This window comes from Salvia splendens, chromosome 5, assembly GCF_004379255.2.
Source record: "Salvia splendens isolate huo1 chromosome 5, SspV2, whole genome shotgun sequence".
NCBI lineage: Eukaryota > Viridiplantae > Streptophyta > Magnoliopsida > Lamiales > Lamiaceae > Salvia > Salvia splendens.
In genome coordinates, this window is record NC_056036.1 from 19,165,117 (window position 1) to 19,188,891 (window position 23,775).

The 23,775-nt window shown below is 36.8% G+C and overlaps 2 protein-coding genes and 1 pseudogene across 3 annotated transcripts; all 3 read left to right on the top strand.

The window, feature by feature from the left end:
- Positions 1-13,065: 13,065 nt before the first annotated feature.
- LOC121804806 (protein RICE SALT SENSITIVE 3-like) lies at positions 13,066-15,657 on the top strand. 2 transcript variants are annotated; one of them, XM_042204487.1, is made up of 7 exons: positions 13,066-13,646; positions 13,723-13,773; positions 14,054-14,182; positions 14,382-14,487; positions 14,621-14,662; positions 14,770-14,826; positions 14,900-15,657. In XM_042204487.1, exons 1-7 carry the CDS (start codon positions 13,492-13,494, stop codon positions 15,530-15,532), a joined length of 1,173 nt encoding a protein of 390 aa, XP_042060421.1. In that variant the 5' UTR covers positions 13,066-13,491; the 3' UTR covers positions 15,533-15,657. The 2 variants fall into 2 exon arrangements, with proteins under 2 accessions (XP_042060421.1, XP_042060422.1); XM_042204488.1 differs by having other exon boundaries at positions 13,551-13,646; positions 13,723-13,766.
- Positions 15,658-17,632: 1,975 nt separating this feature from the next.
- On the top strand, positions 17,633-17,749 carry LOC121806075 (annotated as a pseudogene).
- Positions 17,750-20,436: 2,687 nt separating this feature from the next.
- Positions 20,437-23,560, top strand: LOC121802959. The gene is made up of 3 exons (XM_042202654.1): positions 20,437-20,964; positions 22,458-22,774; positions 23,191-23,560. The coding sequence occupies exons 1-3, from the start codon at positions 20,468-20,470 to the stop codon at positions 23,352-23,354; spliced, it is 978 nt and encodes a 325-aa protein (XP_042058588.1). The 5' UTR covers positions 20,437-20,467; the 3' UTR covers positions 23,355-23,560.
- The last annotated feature ends 215 nt before the right edge of the window (positions 23,561-23,775 follow it).

A 23,775-nucleotide genomic window follows, 5' to 3' on the forward strand; every position in this document is an offset into this window, starting at 1 on the left:
ATTACATAATTAAACTCCTAAAAATAAAAAATTACATAATTAAAGGCTAAAAATACCCATGTGGAAGACTATTCATCGGGCGGCACTACCCCCAATTGTTTTTGGAGACCCAATATTATGGTCTCATGCGATCGAAGTTGCGCTGGGGTCATAGTTGACCTATCGGCCATATTGAGTTGGGCCAAAATCGCCCACAACGAGTTGGTGGGGGGTGGAGGTGGCGCATAGGGAACGGGAGCGGGTTCGGGAGCATCGCCGGATGGAGTCGCGGCACAACGGTGGTTGGCCGCCGCCTTCTTCCTTCCTTGCGGTCGGCGTTGGGAACCACTCGGGTCGGCGTCGGGGCTACCCAAGTTAGCTCCAGCAAGTTGGCTAGCTACGTCTTCGGAGCCGGCGTCGGATAGGGATACCGACCTTGACCGTTTGGAGGAGCCGCTAGAGGAGGATGTTACGCCTCCCCTATACTTCGGATGCAACCGCGTCTCCTTCCAAATGTTGAGGTACTTGAACGGCTTGTAGTTCATTGACTGGTAGGTCGACAAGGCGGAACTGATGATGTCGACCTCGCTCCGGCCTCTCCCCGCCGACCGCTCTTCTTGGAGGTAATACCCCTGGAACTTTTGGATTTCTTCGTTGGCTCTGTATATGGCGTTGCGCACCATACTCTCGTTCCACTCGATTGTTCCCGCTGACCGGTTTTCATTATACCGGCGACAGATGCTCCACCAATAATGATCGCCGGATTGGTTCGTGCCAACCTCCGGATCTTCGGAAATTGACAAGAACACCTTGAACAATTGCTCCATCTCCGCCGGAGTGTACGGTGTGCGGACACCGCGAATAGGAGGAGTCGGAGTTTGGGAGGGGTCGCTCGACCTCGCTCTAGGCTCCGGTGTCCACCCGTATTGCCCTTCGGGGGCATCTTGGTCGTCGATCGGGTAAGGCCGGTAGCCACCCGGAACTCCCGAACTTTGGGTTTGAGGAGGGGCCGAATATTCTGTTTCCGGACTAGGAAACAGTTGTGAACCGAACCAATCGGGGTTCCAACCGTGGGAGCCCGGGGGGTGATCGCCGTGGCCGGACATTGTTATGTTGTAGGAGTGGAACAAAGATTGAGAATGGAGATGAGAGAATGTAGATGAGAATGGAAATGAGAGAATGTAGATGAGAATTGTGTAGTGTGGTGTGAATTTTTGGGTGTGAAAGTGGGGGTATTTATAGATGAAAATGTGTATTTTTGGAGGAAAAATAAAAAAAATAAATAAAACTGGTAGAAAACGGATATATTTTTTTGGGAAGTGGAAAAATATTTTTTATTTTTAATCGGTTTTTAAATTAAAAACCGATTTTTAACAAAAAAATCAAAATTGCCAACGGCTAAGCCGTTGGCCAATCTGCGCCTGCCACGTCACCTGCTCGCTGGCACGGACGTGCTCGATGTATCATCCGGTCGGCAAAGTCTCTCGGCGTTGCAGAAGTGTACGTGTGCCATCCGACAACTTGCTACTGGGCAAACGGCTGACCTCTTCGACGAGTATTTGCATGTCAGTGAGTCCACTGGAATCCTTTGCCTTCAAAATTTTTGCGAGGACGTTCGTTCATCTTTCAGGGATGAATTCCTTCGGGCACCCACCACCGATGATTGCCAACGGTTGCTTCATCTTCACGAAACAGTCCATGGTTTTTCCGGTATGCTTGGCAGCATTGACTGCATGCATTGGAGGTGGAAGAATTGCCCGACTGCTTGGAGGGGGCAACACTTAAGCGGCCACAAAGGCGGCGGCCCAACACTTATCCTTGAAGCGGTCGCCGACTACCGCATATGGATTTGGCATGCATATTTCGGTGTTGCCGGATCCAACAACGACTTGAACGTGCTCTATTCCTCACCACTCTTCAATGATGTATTGAATGGTGTAGCACCGACGGTCGACTTCACCGTCAACGGAAATGCATACCACATGGGTCACTATCTCGCTGATGGTATCTACCCAAGGTGGTCGACTTTCGTGAAGACGCTCAGCAACCCAAGACCCGAGACGGGTTCTTTTTGCGCAGCGTCAAGAGTCCGCTCGTAAAGACGTCGAAAGAGCTTTTGGTGTCCTTCAAGCCCGATTCAACATTGTGAAGGCCCCGTCTCGGCTGTGGTACGTGAAAAATATCGCCGACATCCTGTACACGTGTATTATCTTGCACAACATGATTATAGCCGACGAAGGATCGAGGGCGGCTAGCTTTTACGACGAGGATGAAGCCGGAAGCTCAACCGCGAGGTCTCCCCCACGCCGAGGTGCGCATACGATGGTGGGTGAGAGGATCGAAACAAGGCACACAATGCGCGATACCCGAACCCACGTTGAGCTACAAGAAGACCTAATCAAACACATTTGGACAAAATTCGGCCACGAGTAGTGGTTTTTTTTTAATTTTATGAATTTAATTATGTAATTTTTAATTTTTAAGACTTTAATTATGAAAATTTTAATTTTTAGGATTTTAATTATGTAATTTTTAATTTTTTTGTAATTTGTAATATTATTTCGGTTATTTTTAATGCATTTTAATATTGTGGAAATGTTTTTATTTAAATTGAATTATAGAATGGTGTGACCCTTGAGCTTGTCCTTGCGAAAGAGCAAGGCTGTGAGTGTTGTTCTCTTGCCTAAGAGCAGGAAGTAAAAGTGGGTCCGGGCCCATATTCAGGCTCGTTGGCAAGAGCACGGATGTGGATGCTCTTAGGAGCACTATATGCAATTGGAGGCAATTTTTGCTAAATTAGGGCATTTATGTGTTAAGCATGCGGTCACTTGCTTAGCTGCTATGCATGTCATTGCTTATTTGCAAATGAATTATGAATACATATGTGTCGGTTTTGTGCATTTGCATTGTAAAGTATGAGAAGGAAGCTAATAATTGCCGCCATGTGAGATTTTTTATTTTAATAGTTTAAAAGATATTAATCAGACTACTATAAAATGACTGGTTATTATTTTTATTTCCCCTTTTATATTATTTTACGCATAGATTTTAAATTCTGTAAGTTTCATTTGTAAGTAAAATTTAATGTACTGCTATCTCCGTCCCACAATAAGAGTCTTATTTTATCATTTCGGTTCGTCTTATAATAAGAGTGCTATTTTAATTTTACCATAAATGGTAAGTAGGCCTCACATTCTACCAACTTATTCAACTCATATTTTATTAATAAAACTAATATATATAAGTGGACTCATATTCCACTAACTTATTCAAACAGCTTTTCTTTATATTTCTTAAAACCCGTGCCATAACTAAATAGGACTCCTATTGCGGGACGGAGGGAGTAGTAATTAGAGCCAGGGCCGTCCCGACAAAATCAGAGGCCCTGTGCAAAAATCTAAAATGAGGCCTACCACTATAGAAAAAAAGACAATGCATTTTAAAGCTATATGATAATTAAAGAAATATATCATTTCGAACCTCGATTGCATAGTCTTTACTTGAACAACATCATTCTTTTGGTGTTCTTTGAAATGAAATCTTCGACGATGTTCTCATATGCAATCTTCTCCAGCATCTCACTCTCGAGTGCGATTATGGCCAAATCATTCAGTCTATCTTGTGTCATTGTAGAACGCAAATATGACTTCAAAAAATAGTCACGTTGCTAGAAAAAGGCCTGGGCGTTGCTATACAAGAGAAATAGCTTTGTTGGGCTGAAAAAATAGGAATACATGTATATGGGCTGAAATATTTCAGAGGCCCCTGAAAATTGGGGGCCCTGTGCGGTCGCACAGGCCGCACGGGCCAAGGGACGGGCCTGATTAGAGCATCCACAACCGTGCTCTTGCCAACGAGCACGGTTGTGGGTCTGGCCCCACTTTTTCTGCCTCCTCTTAGGCAAGAGCACAACACCCACAGCCGTGCTCTTCCGCAAGGACGAGCACAAGGGTCCCACCATTCTATTATTCAATTTAAATAAAAATATTTCCATAATATTAAAATTCATTAAAAAAACCGAAATAATATTACAAATTACAAATAAAATAAAAATTACATAGTTAAAATCCTAAAAAATAAAAATTACATAATTAAAATCCTAAAAATTAAAAATCACATACTTAAACTCCTACAAATTAAAAATTACATAATTAAACTCTTAAAAATTAAAAATTACATAATTAAAGGCTAAAAATACCCCCGTGGAAGACTATTCATCTGGCGGCACTACCCCCAATTGTTTTTGGAGACCCAATATCATGGCCTCATGCGATCGAAGTTGTGCGGGGTCATAGTTGACCTATCGGCCATATTGAGTTGGGCCAAAATCGCCCACAACGAGTTGGTGGGGGTGGAGGTGGCGCATAGGGAACGGGAACGGGAGCGGGTTCGGGAGCATCACCGGATGGAGTCGCGGCGCGACGGCGGTTGGCCGCCGCCTTCTTCCTTCCTTGCGGTCGGTGTTGGGAACCGCTCGGGCCGGCGTCGGGGCTACCCAAGTTAGTTCCGGCAAGTTGGCTAGCCACGTCTTCGGAGCCGGCGTCGGATAGGGATACCGACATTGACCGTTTGGAGGAGCCGCTAGAGGAGGATGTTACGCCTCCCCTATACTTCGGATGCGACCGCGTCTCCTGCCAAATGTTGAGGTACTTGAACGGCTTGTAGTTCATGGATTGGTAGGTCAACAAGGCGGAACTGATGATGTCGACCTCGCTCCGGCCGCTCCCCGCCGACCGCTCTTCTTGGAGGTAATACCCCTGGAACTTTTGGATTTCTTCGTTGGCTTTGTATATGGCGTTGCGCACCATACTCTCGTTGCACTCGATTGTTCCCGCCGGCCGGTTTTCATTGTACCGGCGATAGATGCTCCACCAATAAGCATCGCCGGATTGGTTCGTGCCAACCTCCGGATCTTCGGAGATTGACAAGAACGCCTTGAACAATTGCTCCATCTCCGCCGGAGTGTACGGTGTGCGGACACTGCGAGTAGGAGGAGTCGGTGATTGGGAGGGGCCGCTCGACCTCGCTCTAGGCTCGGGTGTCCACCCGTATTGCCCTTCGGGGGCATCTTGGTCGTCGATCGTGTAAGGTCGGTAGCCACCCGGAACTCCCAAACTTTGGGTTTGAAGAGGGGCCGAATATTCCGTTTCCGGACTAGGAGACGGTTGTGAACCGAACCAATCGGGGTTCCAACCGTGGGAGCCCGGGGGGTTATCACCGTGGTCGGACATTGGTATGTTGTAGGAGTGGAAGAAAGATTGAGAATGGAGATGAGAGAATGTAGATGAGAATTGTGTAGTGTGGTGTGAATTTTTGGGTGTGAAAGTGGGGGTATTTATAGATGAAAATGTGTATTTTTGGGGGAAAAATGAAAAAAATATAAGTGGGTAGAAAACGGATATATTTTTTTTGGGAAGTGGAAAAATATTTTTTTTTATTTTTAATCTGTTTTTTTAATTAAAAACCGATTTAAAAAAAAATCAAAATCCGCGCCTGCCACGCCACCTGCTCGCTGCACGGACATGCTCGATGTATTGAGCAGCGTCGTGCCAGCGGCGCGAGCGTTGCGGCAGACAGCGTCTCCGTGCCGCTGGCACGGACGGACGGACGCTGTCCTGCTCACCTTTGTGCATGCTTAATAGGAAATATTAAGAATTAAAGAAAATTAATATATGCGAATAATGATAAAATTATTGCATGCATAGTGATGTGAATAATGGAAATAAGTATGCGAATATTGCAAGTGGTTATAATGGCTAATGTCAACTTAAACCGAGATTATGATTTATGTGTAGGGTCAAATTGTCAAAACCGAGATTCTAAAACCAAAATGCTATGGGCTCTCAAGAAAAATTGTATTGTCCTCGTCTTGCGGTGCCTGTTACTTTAGAGACGTAGTTCGAAAGGACTATCAGAGCGAATTTCGTCTCGCACAAAATAAATCTTTCTCTGCTTAGCTTATTTTATAATAGTACTACTTTTGTTTGATTCCAATTGTAATTTCATTTGTGCAATTTATTTCAGTGTATTCTTTCTCTTTCTTATGTTTTTATCTGAATTATGTCCAACAAATTCTATTTCTATATCTAATGACACAAACACGTTATTCATGATCATATTGTACACATAGAGGTCCCCAATCCGGACGAACCGGCCCGGAACTGGAACCGTCGGCGGCGGTTCGAACCGGCACCGAAACCGCCGGTTCGGCCGGGCCGGTTCCGGTTCCGGTTCCAATTTTTCGTTAACCGTAACCGGCGGTTCGGAACCGCCGGTTCGGCGGTTCCCGGCACAATTTCATGCCTACTCCTAGCCTTTTCAGAAACCGGGCCCGCGGCCGCCGGATTTGACCGAAACCATGGGCGGAAACCGCCGGTCCGGCGGCAAACCGGCGGTTCCCGCCGTTTTTTCCAAATTTTGAAAATTCAAACGGACGGAAACTGGCGGTTTCCGCCGTGTTTTTCAAATTTTTTTTTAAAAATCACAATTTTCCCCTATAAATACCCCCCAATCCTCGTCATTTCTACTCACCCCATTCTTGTGTAACTGTGTTAATAAGAATTTCTCTCTCAATCTCAATTTCTCTATTCTCCATTTGATAAGTATCTTATTGGTGAAAAAAGTGGGTATCTTTGGGGCAGATGGTACTGGAACACAAATTTATATATGGAATCTGGATGAATGGGGATCAGATTATAGTTTAAAATGGGAAGCTGGGTTCACTGGCGGGAGTTCGTTTCATCAGGCCATCAGGGTGGTATATTCATCTGAGTCCGACGATGAAACGAACTCCCGCCAGTGAACCCAACTTCCCATTTTAAACTATAATCTGATCCTCATTCATCCAGATTCCATATATAAATTTGTGTTCCAGTACCATCTGCCCAAAGATACCCACTTTTTCACCAATAAGATACTTATCAAATTAGGAATATCTTTTAATGATCTTCTAAGTCTTTTTTGTCAACACTTGTAAGTTGTAAATTTGTAATTGTTGTAACTTGTAATGGTTGTAACTTGTAATTGTTGTAACTTGTATTTAAATTTTTCGATTTGTAATTGTTGTAACTTGTAATTGTTGTAACTTGTATTTAAATTTTTCGATTTGTAATTGTTGTAACTTGTATTTAAATTTTTTGATTTGTAATTGTTGTAAGTAACTTGTATTTAAATTTTTCGATTTGTAATTGTTGTAATTTGTAATTTTAAAGTTGTAATTTGTAATGTTAAGTAATAAGTTGTAATTTGTAATTTTAAGTTGTAATTTGTAAATTTTAAGTTGTAATTTGTAATTTTAAAGTTGTTTGTAGTTTGCAATTTTAAAGTTGTAATTTGTAAATTTAAAGTTGTAATTTGTAATTTTAAAGTTGTAATTTGTAAATTTTAAGTTGTAATTTGTAATTTTAAAGTTGTAATTTGTATCAATAAAATTGCATTTGAACATCGCTTTATTCTAATTTTATTTATGCAAATATATCTACATATTTTACTTGAATTACAAATTTAAAATGCAAAAAAAAAAAAAAAAACCGCCGAACCGGATGAACCGGCCTGGAACCGGGCAAACCTAGGCGGTTCCGCGGTTCACGTGAACTGGCGGTTCACGGTTCCGGAACCGGAACCACCGATCCTTGGCCGGTTCGGTTCCGGTTCCATTTTTTTTCGAACCGGAACCGGCGGTTCCGAACCGTGAACCGCCGGTTCCCGAACCGTGGTGACGTCTATCTACACACCACAATGTGTTCATGTTTCATATTTCCAAAAAATGGACCAGATTTACAATGTTTTTTTTATCGGTTCCTTCACTTCAAACACTAGAGCGATTTATGGTTTTATTTTAGAGTGATGCTAAATGGCCATAATATGGCCAGCCATAAAAATAAAATATTAATAAAAATCTATACATTTAATGTTAATATTACTTGAAACTTGTTCATCTAAAAAGTATCAATTTTTTAAGACTAATTTACCCTTGTTCATAAAGAGGGAGTAGAGTAAAATTAAATAGGGAGTATAGTAGTATACTAATTTTTTAATACTAGTACTCGTAATTCTTTCCAATTCAAATATAAGCAAATGACGCATAATAATGTTTAGATATGATAGAATCTTATCATGGGGTACCTAATATGTTGACATGGAATTTATTGTATACAATTCAGATGTCAACTTACAGTAAAGGATATTAGTTTCGTCTAATTCATCAATCTTGGACATTATTAATTCAAATAGTTGTACATATTTTTGTATTTTTAATAAAAATATTTTTTTATTATAAATAAGAATACGTACAATGCATCTGCAATTTCTAGAAATATATCTAAAATTGAAATCCATTTGTATGCAGATGAACACATTTGGAGTTGCGTATAAAAACAAGATCATGTCATATCTTATTTTCAGACTTTCTAATTGGTTAATTTTACGCCTCTATTAAATTAAGCGGAGAATTTATGGATATGAAATAGTAGTAACTAGTACTTTCTCCGTCCTATAAGAATACGTATTCTTTCCTTTTTAGTCCGCCCCAAAAATATTCTCTTTCCTTTTCTCTCTACCTCTCTTACTTTATCAATTTTGCATTAAAATTCATGCCAAACCTAAAATAATAATAGGATAATTGCGACCGTAATATACTAGCTCATAATATTACATGGCACCATGTTGTTATATACTATATATTAGCAATTATATAATAATATGATTTTTTATTTTTAATACTATTGTTATTGGTCTTATTAATATAGCCTATAGTATGTATTCGTAACAAAAATTTAAATGTTTGTCATACAATGAAACTACTATATAATAATGATAGTACAATGCTACTAATATATCATTACAAATTTATGGCCAAACTCACCCTATTAGTACCATGACGGCATGACCTTTAGATGTGTTTTGCATATAAAGTTTATCCATGTTATCCATAGAAGTTAATATTATTAGTACTATGTTTATGTTATTATTATTATTATTATTATTATTATTATTATTATTATTATTATTATTATTATTATTATTATTATTATTATTATGTTTAGTTATTGGTATATAATTGTATTGTGTCCTATGATAGTTATTTTGGCCATAATTAGTTATAGTTATTTTTGTAATGTAATAACATTATATTAGTACTCCGTATATTTTACATAATACATTGTGGGAATATATTAGTAGTATCTTAAATATACAATTATTTATAACATTAATATGTGACATATATAATGAAATTAAACTTTTGATTATATGATACAATTATAATATATATAAATAATTTTATGATATGCAATACAATTATATAACGCACATTCATGAAAAATGACTAGCAAAATTAGAATAGCTAGGAGTAACATTGGTATAAGATTAATTAATCTTATTTGACTTGATCGTAAAATATATTAACTATATGCAACCGTACATACTTATTAGCATAATTTATTTATCATATATTGATATCTTTTACTAAGATATGGTAGGATTTATTTAATATTCATATATATATATATATATATATATATATATATATATAAAATTTGTTTTAAAGTATAGAAGATTGTGCATAATAAAGGTTTATTAGTAATTTTTCTTGGAAATAATAATTGTCATTATTATGGTGAGAGAATGTTGTATTAATAAATTTGAAGTGAAATATTAGTAATAGTTTTCGAAATAGTGGGAAAAGGGCAATTACATAAAATCACACTTAGCATTAACTATTACTAATAATTTATTACATCAACTTTTATATTTATTTACAAAAATGCCACCGTGTGGCTGGCCACATTATGGCCACGTAGCATTTCCCTTTATTTTAACATGGTAAATATTAAAGAGCTATTAATGATATTAATTGCTTACAATTACAATGATATTAATAACATGTATTCTAAGGGCATAGGGTCACCGACTTCGAAAAATATCATCCGTCAATTTGTTAGTTGAGTTGTTATTCTTACAATAAGTCGACCACCTTTCAATGTACAACTAATTAAGAATTACTTAGACCTATTATTATTGCGACTTCATAATTCGATTTTGTTGACCTATATTTAACGATGGTAACTAATCATTTAAATCACAAATCATATAAGTTGCACGGACTTGTGGTCCCATGTTAATCAAACACGTTAACCAACATATGTAAAAGTTATTTTCTAACCCTTAATACTAGTAAATACTAGTACTACTAGTAGTATACTACTATATCATTATGTTTATGATATGATTGAGAGTTAATGATGCCATTTATTTATATTTGTAACAAAGGGTTGGATATAACTTATATACACCTTCCAACTTATCTCAGACGCCCGATGTGGGATGAGTTTGTACTTAACAATTTTTCACGCATTTATCCAAACATAAATAGAAATCCAGACACCAATTGGAATTAGAGCTCTTGAAATTTTACATAAAATAAACCAATCCATAATTTTAAAAAATTTAAAACAATTGCTCCAAATATATACTCCTTCCGTCCTATGTTACTTGATGTGTTTCGACACAAGATTTAAGAAAGTTGTGTTTGATGAGTTAAATAAAAATAAAATAAAGTAGATGAAAAATAAAATAGGAGGGAGAAGAGAGAATAAAGTTGAAGAAATAATAAAATAATTGAAATTAAATATTTTCTTAGCTATTAAAGAAAATAACTCAAATAAGTTGGGAAGATCCACAACAAAATACGACTCAAATAACTTGAGACGTGATGAATATATAGTTATATAAATTTATCATCACTCCTATATTTATACTGCTGCATCTCCTAATTAAGTAGCTACATATTGAAAGATGCACGATATATTCATGCGATCGGAACTTTCCATAAAATGGCATTATTGATTAAAGTGGTAGTTTTCCTTTAATCTCATGTCATCATTATCATAAAAAGGCAATGCACATTATTAGTATAGCCGCTTCTCATGTTAAATTCCCCATTATAAGATATAATTAGAGTGTTTGGAAGGCATTATCCCTTAAAAAATGATGTTAATTATATGTATCGCACACAATATTAAAAACAAACATCATTAATTCTCACTTATCCATGCATTATTTAATCTTTTGTATAATAATCGAATTGGACTTTGAAACATTACATTTTTTGCTAAATACAATAAAGCTACTCAAATGCAAGATTTGATGAGCAAAGTCATTTATCAGTAAATTAGCAAACAACAAATGACAAATGCACACCACACTATTAGACTCACTCATCTAGATATCATAGTATAGACAAAAAATAATTCTCACTTCTCACAGTCTAAATAATTTGTCCCACAAAAATACCATAAACAAAATAAAAAAATCGTATAAAAATTATCGAAGACGCTATCGACTTTTTGATCTTATCCTCAATAGCACCACAAAATTGTCAACTACTTTGAGTTTCCTAACAAAAATTATAATTCAGATATTTTGTGAGTTCATGGATAAAGCTAATTAGTGCACTCAAATGAATTACTCTTGTAATTTCTCATTTTCTTTAAAAGAATTAATAATGATTTCCTTTTTATCATCATATAATAACTGAAGTCTTCAATTTATTGAATAAACGTCTTAACAACTAAGAGACATTCATTGGCCAAATTATTTAATCTTGTTGTACTCTTTATGGAGTACTAATTATAGGTATTATAAAAGTGTTTTAATTTGATTTGTGATGCTAATCTGCAATGGTAAATGATGAAGAATCTCAAAAGCAGCGCAACCTAACCCATCTCCGCAATGCACGCAGGTAATCATCAACAACATTCAACTATGTGAATCATGCGCAATAAAACACTACCCTATTTTTATCTTGTTGCAAAATGCAAATATATACTTAATATTCGCTCTCATCATTAAAAATGAAATATTTCTTAAAATAAAAATATAATCATTTCTATTTTTTTCTATTTTATTTTACTTTCTATTTATTAACTTATAAAACGACACTATATAAAATTTCATATCGAAAAGCAAACGTTTCATATTTAATGGAACGGAAGAAGTATATTATTAATCCCATGCCAGTTTTAATAAATACAATAATATAATCCTAATTATTGTCGCACGAGATAATTTTCCTAATCAAAGTATCAAAACTTTGATTCATTAGAACTCCCTCGGTCCCACAATAACAATCATATTTTGTCATTTCCGTCCGTCTTATAATAAGAGTCTTATTTCACTTTTATCATAAATGATAAGTAGGGACCACATTCCACTAACTTATTTATTATAAAACTACTACATGTAAATGAGACCCACATTCCACTAATTTATTCAACCCACTTTTCATTATATTTTTTTAAAACTCGTGCCCAAATCAAATAGGTCTTCTATTGTGGGACGAAGAAAATAGTACATATACAAATTATATTATAGTACTACTCCACTATAATAACAAGCGGGTTAATCCATCAAAAGATTACCGACTTCTAATATCTGTAAATGGACTAAGCTTCCTTGCTAGGGTAGATTTTTCGATGCACAAAGAAGCTAAAGTGACTAAGTTGTGTAAAAACAATGACGGACCCGATTCCAATAGAAATGGATCAACTACTAGTCGAAAAAGCAAACGGAGATGATCCGGTATGAGTCATCTATGACAATAAACCATAACAATTAGACTGGAGATTCAAATCACCATGAAAGTAAATAAAATTCACTGTTAAAATTATTCACTGCAAAGAAAAAAATGGGTGATCAAGTAAATTGTAGATGGAAAATAATTTCAAATATTTTTATAAGGGAAAAAAAGTTAATTTAAAAGAAAATGAAAATTCAAGACAAATACTAGTAGTACTAATACGCGTATTTTTATCTACTACATAGCAATAAATATTTTTTTCCTTCATTAAAATTTACTGAAAGGATAAAAGTTTAATCAATTTATTATATGCATCATATACAACATTTATTAAATAAAAACGATATGCTCCATTGTGCCAAAATCTACCCACTCCTCTTTATCCAAAACAAAATAATCCAAAAAAACGGAGATACAAGGGCAGAATCGTAATTTCAGTGACGCCCTCCTCTTTTTACTTTTTTAGCTTCCTTACCTTTCTCCCGCTGTCTGTTGTTGCTTTGCTAAGATAAAAAAATGGTGTCCCCACTCTGTTAAAATTGAAAATTCCACACACAACAAAACCTCAAAATTCCTGCAATTCAACAGTCATTTTGCACGCACTTTCACTCCCCTCTGCGCGTCTGATACCACTTTCCCTCCCCCCAAGTAACCGGTTTTGTCAATTAATTAAATCTACACACAGTTTCACCCATCGCTGCGTGTGTTTGGTGTGTTGGGGGGGGGGGGGTAAAAGAGAGCTGAGGAGTAAAAAAAAGATTGCAAAAAGGGATGAAGCAAGAAGCAGTCACCTCTTTCTCTTTCTCTCTATGTGGTTGATATTTGACAGGCATTCTGCAGCTGTGGGCGAGAGAGAGAGAGAGAGAAATTAGAAACAAAAGGAGGCGTTTTTACTAGACATCCAACACTAAAGGGTGGGGAATTTTAGAAAAAAGATGGTGGGCTCAGGAGCAGGAGCAGGAGCAGGAGCAGGAGCAGCAGACAGGAGCAAAGAAGCAGTTGGGATGATGGCCCTTCATGAGGCCCTTAGAAGCGTCTGTCTCAACTCAGACTGGACTTACTCTGTCTTCTGGACCATTCGTCCTCGCCCGTATGCTTCTCTCTCTCTCTCTCTCTCCCCTCAATTTTTGGGTGCTCAATTCAAATGTCTGTTTCTTTTCTTGCAGGAGGGTTAGAGGCGGCAATGGCTGCAAAGTTGGAGATGACAATGGTAGCTTGTGAGTGTTGAGATTGATTCACTGTTTCTTCATTTTAGTTTAGTTATGAAAAATCTGAGCTTTAAGAGGTTAAAGATTTGATTTTTATTCACTCCTTTTGAGGTTCATTGAGGTTTTGTAGGAGTTGACAGTGGTAGCTTGTGAATGTTGAGATTGATTAACTGTTTCTTCATTGTAAAAAATCTGAGCTTTAAGATTTTATTCACTCCCTTTGATGTTCATTGGTGATTTGAGGTTTTGTAGGAGATGATTATGTCTTGTCACTTTCTAATTTGTGCAGAATGTTGATGTGGGAAGATGGGTTCTGCAGAGGCAGAGTTGCAGAGTGTTTGGATGAGATGGATGGGGAGGATCCTGTCAGGAAAGCCTTCAGCAAGATGTCCATTCAGTTGTATAATTATGGAGAAGGGTGGGTACTGGGTAGGTGCATGCTATATGGATATTGGATTTTGTATCTCTCTCTGTCCTCCTATCCCAAGTCCTAACCACTGGTGGAGTTGTGGTTAGGAATAGGAGAGAGAGAGGTCCATTTGTAACTTTGTGTGTGTTTTCTTTCTTATTTCTTTTTTTATTTTTTTGGGGGACTAATGGGCAAAAATTGGTTGTAGGTTGATGGGAAAAGTTGCTTCTGATAAATGTCACAAATGGGTATTCAAGGAGCCTACAGAGTGTGAACCAAACATCTCCAACTACTGGCAGAGTTCATTTGATGCTGTATGTAATCAATCAATCACCTTTTAAGCTACTAATTGACATTGGTTTAAGTAATTGATTTGCTACCTTAATCATGCTTATTGTTGTTGATGAAGAAGTAAGTGGGCTTTCAATTTTTGATTAATAATTGCAGCTACCTCCAGAGTGGACTGAACAGTTTGATTCAGGCATTCAGGTCAGATATCATCAATCTTAGTAGTAGTTGGCTTAAATCAAGAAAAAAGAAGCACCTTTCTTGTGTGTACAATTAATGCTATAACTGTGTGTTTTTTCATTTACCAGACTATTGCTGTTATTCAAGCTGGGCATGGCCTACTCCAGCTTGGTTCTTGCAAGATTGTAAGTTTGTTTAGTTTGAAAAAAATGGGTGTTTTGAACTGTTTTTGATGTGTGATTAATTGATGGTGTTCAGATACCAGAAGACCTTCATTTTGTGCTGAGAATGAGGCACACTTTTGAATCTTTAGGCTATCAATCTGGATTTTACCTATCCCAGCTGTTTTCTTCGACTCGGGGGGCTTCCTCGTCGTCCACGGCTCCTCTAAAGCAGCCGGCAATGGCGACACGCCCACCTCCTCCCCTGTTCAACTGGGGGCCCAGGCCACTCCCCTCGATGCCGAATTTCCCAAACTCGGGTGCTCGAATGGGGATGCCGCCATCCAAGGACGAGCCTCACATGTTCTTGCACCCTCACTCGAACGGGGAGATGATCTCGGAGCACGAGAACGACATCAAGTGGCCGAACGGGCTGTCCTTCTTCAGCGCCCTTACCGGGAGGACCGACGAGGCGAAGCTGCTGTTCAATCCGGACGGGCTCGGAGGGGCTTCCAAGCCCGATAATAATAATAATCCGAACCCTAACGACTTCTTGAGCTTGGACAGCCATTCTAAGATGGATGGCAAGTTCAAGAGGAGCTTCACGTTGCCAGCGAGGATGGTGACGTCGTCGTCCCCGTCGCTCAACCATCTCTCCCACAATCCTGGGGAGTATAGGAATGAAGGTGGGGGGATGTATGGCGATGTTATGGAGACTTTCTTGGATTAGTTTTTTATGTTGTGTTTGTACCTAGGGCTAGGAGGAACAATGTCTCATGCCTCACTTTTTATTTGTATGTTTTAGCACTTTGTTTAATTTCTTTCCTCTATCATATGCAGTGTTGTTAGTAGTTATGGACTATATCATATTACTAAAGTTTAAGGATAGATTGGATTCATAAATTAGATAAAACTATGAAAGCATTGTCCTTACTAGGTTTCTTTTCTCTCATGATGTAGGAATAATTTATGGCCAACCATAAGCAAAACAAAGAGCATGATTATGTCTTTTTTCTTCTCATTCTATTTGGTCGGAAACATAACTATATACATCAATTATGATACGAAAAATGTAATCACTAAAAAAATTCACAAATACAAATACTAACTTTTTTATAAAGTTTTACTAATTGAGAAACAAATGGATGTGTAGCTGCCTGCAGGCTGCAGGCCATATGGTGAAGTGTAAGCTATCTTGTTAGGTTTAAATTAGGAAAGATCAATTTATTTTTGCCTAAAGCACAAAAATTAGTGCAATATCTACTTGTGTAATGTGTGTACATGAAGTGACATGGTTATGTAGTTGTACTTGATTCAAAAGTTTCAACACTCCCCTGTCTGAGCATTTGTATCAGTATATAGTGGGATGTATCACATCATGAGTGCTGTATATCTATGAGCCTCCTTGTCACCCCACTCCCCTACAAAAATAGGTCATTTAGGGCATCCACAACGCTTCGGGCCGGACCGCATCTGGGCTCCGGCTTGGGCCTGGGTGCATTGCAGGTAGGGGAGGCAGGGTCTAGGCTGCGATTGGGGCCGCTAGAGGGGCCAGAGGCCGCGCTCCGTTGCGGTCCGGCCTAGCGCTGCGCGCTCCCGGGACGCACCCTGTTGCGGTCCAGCTCGGCGTTGTGGGCGCTCGGGCAGGACCCGGACCCCATTTTTATTTTTAATTTTTTTCCTATTTAAACTCCACAACATTTTCATTCATTCTACGTTATCCTATGATTTTTCTGAAATATAATTGTTTAACATTTTCAATTTTTAGGATTTTCAATTTCTAGGAATTGTAATTTTTGAATTTTTAGGACCTGTAATTTTGAATTTATAGGGTTTGTAATTTTTTTAAATTCTAGGGTTTGTAATTTATAATTTTCGAATGAACAATGGATTTTCATAATATAATGTTCAATGTTTTCAATTTTAAATGTAAAATAATTTGAAGTTGTGAATAGTATGATTTAATATTTGTTGTCTGAATGAAGTATGGATGGGACTTGTAGTATTGTGGGAGTTGTGGTCTGACGCAAAAAAATAGGAAAATAATAACGTGAAGGTGACTTGAGACCTGAATCCGTGACAAGATTGTGGATGGCTTTAGGGATTTATATATTCTAAATTTTGAATTAAAAATTTTTAGATTATTTTTTTTGAGTTAATAGAGATTTTTGCATAATAATCCACACAAGATATAAAAAATTCGATGAACTTAACTAACAACAAAAAATATTACTAGTAGTATTTCTAAAGCGTGTCTGCTTATGTTTGTCCTATATAAGTAGTGCCTTTGTGCAACAAAAAAAGTTGTTAAAATGAGAGTTTTATCAAGTTATAACATTTTTTAAACCTATATAAGCATCTTGGTCTTATGGAATCCATCTTAGAAAGATATAAGTTTTTATCTCCATCATTTACAATAAATTCAAATTCAAAATAATATTCTACTGTATATTCAATCTTCACTAACTTTGTAGTAGTATACTTTAATCCCGCACCATTTTATCAATAATTTAGTATTATACTACTAATATAAATTGCTTATTAATATTTAAGTACGGAGTACTCTTTTTTCAAGAAATATTGCGTTATTTAATTTGGTTAGACTCAATTTCTTTTCCTTTTTGAATCTTCTTGCTTATACCACTGTTTGCCATATAATATAGTACTTGATTTTGCAGCACAATTGACCAAGAAAAAATAATCAAAGGTAAATTATTATATACTCCCTCCATCCCAAATATGCACTTTGGCTCTGATACGGATTTTAATGCAAAATTAGTAAAGTACAGTAAGTAAGAGATAGATAGAGAGAAAAAACAATTAAAGTATTAGATGCGATCATACCAACACTAATGCACCAGACCCATCAGAACTCTGAAGTTAGTGTGATTGGGCAAGAGTAGTACTAGGATGGATGACCCCCTAGGAAGTTTTCGTGTTGCACCCCTTTTTTGACTGAAACCGAAAAAAAATATTGTTAGCGGAGAATGAGTTTCATCTCATTAGAAAAAAAAAGTTTCCAAATTAGAGAGTGTCTATTATTGTGGGACAGACTAAAAAGAAAAGTGTTCATATTCTTGTGGGATAGAAAGAGTAAAACTTAAAAATAAAATAAAACTTTAATTATAGTACTCATATAATAATTATTTAAATTATACATAACACTTTACAACCATTAAATTCTCATAAAATTAAACTAAGTGATATTTAAATATTACTAATATTTTTATATACTCATTATATTCTATTAGTATTGAAGCATTTTTTTGGATATATAGATTAAAAAATACTACTATATTCGTATTTGAAAAATAGAAACTTTTGAAACTACACAAGTTTTAATACATGATTGGTAAAGTAAGAGACAAGAATTAGTAAAGTAAGAAAGAGGAAAAGAAAAATGGGTAAAAAGAGAGAGAGAGAGAGAGAGAGAGAAAGAGAAAAAGTAGTGTTAGTGGATTTTGGGGTCGTCCTATAATAGAAAGATTCAAAAGTTTCTATTTTTAAAGGACGGCCTAAACTAGAAATAGTTTATATTTTTAAGGAACATAGGTAGTACATACTCCCTCCATCAACGAAAAATAGTCTCATTTTATCATTTTGGAATGTCTACAAAAAATAGTCATATTTCTAAAAAGGGAAATTGGTCCCTAATATCATGAACTTTCACAAATTTTGTTTTTTCCCATGAAATTTCAAATTAGTTCCATAAATCATGAACTTTCAGATCGGTTTGGTATTTCCTACGGTGGGTTAAGGGGTATATCCGACTGCTTATATGGCATTTTGAATCCTATTTGGCAGAATTCTTATAAGTGGCATGTCATGCTGGCATGTCTATTTGGAATATTAAACACAATACTACTTTTATTTAACAAAATAGAACTCTAAGAACAAAGAAAACAAAACAAGGTGAATAAAAACAAAAAATTCAATTAGAAACACACATGTGACGCTACGCTACAAAAATTAAAACACAAAACCTTGTTTCTCTCTTTCACAAACCCTACGAACACATTTTAGGGAATTTCTTCAAAGATTCTTAGATGATTGGGGAAATACCAAACCAATCTGAAAGTTTATGATTTATGATACTAATTTGAAAGTTCATGGAAAAAACTAAAATTTGTGCAAAGCTCATGATATTAGAGACCAATTTCCCTACTAAAAATGAAACGTTTTCTCTCTCATACTTTATCTACTTTTTCTTCTCTCTGTCATACTTAGTTTTACCCACTTTTTCTCCCTCTATCTTAATTTACGCACTTTTTTCCCTCTCTATCTTACTTTATCAATTTCTCTTTAAAACTTAGGTCATTAACAAATGAATTTATTTTTTATGGACGGAGGGAGTAATTAATCAGTTAAGTGATGAAAATAAAGTATTAGAACTTAAGAGAGAAAAATAAAAGAGAGTAAATGAACTATAGAATATAGTAAGATTAATAAAGTATATTGTAATTTTCTAAAATGAAATGATTAAATTCTAATGGAATGGGTAAAAAAATGATCCAGAGCTAATACTCTCCCCCATCCCACTTTAACAGTCTCGATTTACTATTTTTAAGTGTCTTACTTTAAGAGTCCCGGTTGGAATATTCTATAAATGATAATAGGCCTCACATTCCACTAATCTCTTTTCCACTCACATTTAATTATATACTCTCCCTGTCCCACAATAATTGTCACTCTTATTGTGGGCACGAGTTTAAGAAATGTAAAGAAAAGTTAGTTGGAAAAGTTAGTGGAATGTGAGACCCATTTTTTACATTGATTTTATAATAAAATGTGAGTGAAGTGACTTAGTGGAATGTTGAACCTACTTACTATTTATGGTAAAAATGAAGTGTAATAATTATTGTGGGACGGACCGAAATGGAAAAGAGTGACAATTATTGTGGGACAGAGGAAGTATAAAAGTAGGACTCACGTTCCTTTATCTTTTTCCATCAAGTTTTCTTTACATTTCTTAAAATTAATGTTAAACTTTAATGAGACTCCTAAAGTGGGACGGGAGGAGGAGTAAAACAAAGAAAAAACTACGAGTATTAAATAAATCATTCATTGATTTTCACATGCAGTTAGATTTGAATGGGCCTCGTTATTAGTATCAGGCCTTTAATACTCCTTGTTAGCTGGGCTGAGATATTTTTCTTCTATACATATACCTGATTGAAACACATTAAAATAACTAGAATACTTTTCTACTGCTCCCTACGTCCTACTAAAGATGACTCAATTTTCTTTTTGGTTTATCCCAATCAAGATGATCCATTTCTAAAAATGAAACACCTTTATCTCTACTTTACTCTCTCCACCTAACACACAAAATAAAGTTGCATAAAAACCCGTGCCGCCTAAGGAAGGGGTCATCTTTCTTAGGACGGAGGGAGTACTATGTTATTATCATTAATGTTATATTTGGCATTTCATTGTTATGTATCCTTAAATCTTACAACTTATAAGTAGAATAGTAGTATTAAGTATTAATGAGTGAATTCAAAAAAAGAGAGGCAGAATAAAGCCCGAACAAAAAAAAAAAGAAAAAAGAGGTAGGAGGAAAGCAAAAGCTTGAGGTTTACAAGATTCTTAACTTGAGAATATCATCAAACACATGATCATAAAAACCAAGATTGAAGTAAATCAAAGCTTAATCCCTCCAAACATGATCAATCTTAATAGCAATATTCCACCAAAAATCATCTTCTTGATAACATTCTTGCTTCCATTCCTCAGAGTAGACGCCAAAACCAAGCAATTATGCCGAAGCTCTTGCGGAGACATCCCGATCAGCTACCCGTTCGGGGTGGACGAGGGGTGCGGCAGCCCCTACTACCGCCGCATCCTCGTCTGCTCCGAGTCGGGCCATCTGGAGCTCCGGACCCCGTCAGGGCGGTACCCAGTCCGCAACATCAGCTACTCGGACCCACATCTCCTCATCGCCGACCCCTCCATGTGGAGCTGCCGCGACGGCGATAACTTCCGCCCCACAACTGCCTTCAGCCTCGACACCAGCACCCACTTCCGGCTCTCCCCGCAGAATGACTATCTGTTCTTCAACTGCAGCCAAGACGACGTCATCATGGAGCCTAAGCCCCTCTTCTGCGACCGCTTCCCCGAGCAGTGCGACTCCACCTGCGACACCGCCAGCTACCTCTGCAGGTAAGTGAAACGAGACATTTATTTAGGTCCAGTAAAAAATATGAATGACATGTTAGATAATTAAACGTGGGTGAAATTGTGAAATAAAATAGACCAACTTAAATACTACTCTCTTCGTCCGCTATTAGGAGTCTCATTTGAGTTTAACATAGATTTTAAGAAATAATAAAAAAAAGTGAGTGAAAAAAGATAGTGGAATGTAAGACTGACAATTTTTGATACGACGCGATAATAGAACACGGACCCGCATGAAGTTAACACGACACGAACACGCACGTTGAGGATTTGAGTCATTATAGGGTCGACCCAATAAGAACCCGAAGATAACGGGTTGGGTCGGGTCGGGTCGGGTCGGGTTAGTGTCATACGTTAAGAAAAAATAATTACTTTTTATAAATTAAAAATTTATTAAACTTTAATTTTACTAATTACAAAAATATTAATTAATTTTTTATGAATTTTAAGAAAATATTATGCTTAGATTGTTTTAAAAATTAATATTTTTAATTATTTAATTTTATTATTTAAATTTAATATTACTATACTTTAATTTTATTATTTTGATTAAGAAAATAATTATTTTAATTTTGTAATTTTTTATTTTATCGTGTAATATCATGTTTAAATCGTATAATAACATCATTTTTAGTCGTTATCGTGTCGTGTCAAGCTAATGAACTATCATTAACCGAGGGTTAACTTTTTTTTAGGTACACGATAACACGCACGAATCCGACACGAACCCGTTGAGTTAGGACACGATAAGAACCCGATGATTTCGGGTTGGGTTGGGTTGGAACACGATAAGAACCCAATGATTTCGGGTTGGGTTGGGTTGGGACACGATAAGGTTGGGTCGATAATGGGTTGACACGATAACGACCCAACCCGCACCATTTGACAGCCTTATGTGAGACCCATTTTTATATATTATTAAATTTATAATAAAATGTGAGTGAAATGAGTTAGTGGAGTGTGGAGTCACCTATCATTTATAGTAAAAGTGAAATTGAGATTTCTCATGGCGGACGGACTAAAGTGGTAAACCGGGACTTCTAATCCCGGACGAAGGAAGTATCTAGCTAGTTTAGCTACTACTCCATCCATCTGCCATTAGGAGTCCCATTTATTGGCGGCACGAGTTTTAAGAAATGTTAAAAAGTAGGTGGAAAAAAGTTAGTGGAATAGGGGTCCCACTTGTATATATATTAGTTTTAAATAAAATGTGAATGGAATGAGTTAGTGGAAGGTGTGATGCTATTACCATTTATGGTAAAAGTGAACCTGGACTCCTATTTGCGGACATACTAAAATGGAAAAACGGAACTCCTATTCGCGGACGGAGGGAGTATTTCTGTCATCAGTTGATTTAGGAATGAAATATCATGAAGTTTGGTTGGTCTCTCATTTACGTATCAATTAGGTTTCAATGAATGAGATCAGACATAAACCCCGTAAGTCAAATTTAACATTTGACTGGTTGTGTGGTTTAGGCATATGGTAGACTGCCCGGGTGTGCTGAAGGGCGGGTCGTGCTGCTCGTACTACCCGAAAGGTAGTGAGTCGTTGAGGATGATGCTGAAGCACTGTTCAAGTTACACCACTGTTTACTGGAAGAGTATGGGGGTGACACCGGCCTACAACCAGGTTCCTGAGTACGGGATCAGGATCGACTTCGATATCCCGGTCACTACACGATGCCTCTGGTGCCAGGATGGAGCCAAGGGTGCTGGAACTTGCGGCTTCGACGTTGCAACCCAGGATTTCTTGTGCTTGTGCGACAAGGGAAATGCCACCACCTATTGCAAAGGTAATCATTTTGAGTATTTCAACCTAATTTTACTATTTCTCTGTCCACCATTTAAAGAACTATTTTACCATTTTTTGGTTGTGTACGATATAGTATAAAACTATTTACTTTATTCCACTTTTAGAATAGTGACCCGACATTTCCATTAACTTTTTTACATTCACAATCCAATATAAAACTAATACTTTAAATGAGTCCCACATTCCACTCACTTTCTCCCTTTACTTTTATTCACAAAGTCAAACAATTTCTTAAAATACGTGCCGACTCAAAATTGTTCTTTAAATGATGGACAAAAAGAGTATTGATTTATAGGATTTCATTCTAAAATCAATTGGTAAGAGAAGATTAAGTTCATGATACTTATAAAGTGGTTTCAGTTCTCTCTTTACGCTGATATGTATTCTGCTTTGTAGATCTGAGTGGGCAGAGGAGCAATCCGGCGATGGTGGCCGGGAGTGTCACAGCGGTGTCGGTTGCTGGTGCATTTCTTGGAGTCGGAGTTTGGTACCTAAGAAAAGTGAGAGCCAAAGCTCCTGTCACTCATGGAGTTCAGACCAATGAAAATAGGCTTTTTTGAGTTACTTAGCATTGAGGCAAGAATTAGATTCTTTTTATATTTTAATATTGGAGAAAAATTAATCATTTGTGTGAGTCTTCGATATCAAATTATGTGGCGGTTTGTCAACTCATATGGAATTTTAATGATTATCGTGAACGAGTTCACAATATGGAAAATTAAGGCCATACATAAATTCATTATGCTGATCATCTTGAGTTAATTGAAAGGCCTCAAGATACAAAAGATTTCCCCATTTTTTTGTTACGCAAATACACAAATTTATGTTTGTTGCAATTTTCACTTGATTTCAACCATCCTGCCAAATCAAGGTTTAAACTCTGTCTGTTCTACTATAGTACATCGAGTTTCATTTTCTGTATTTGTTTTGGAAAAATAATACGGAATAGTTAAAATGGACAAAAAGTAAAATAAGTGAGTT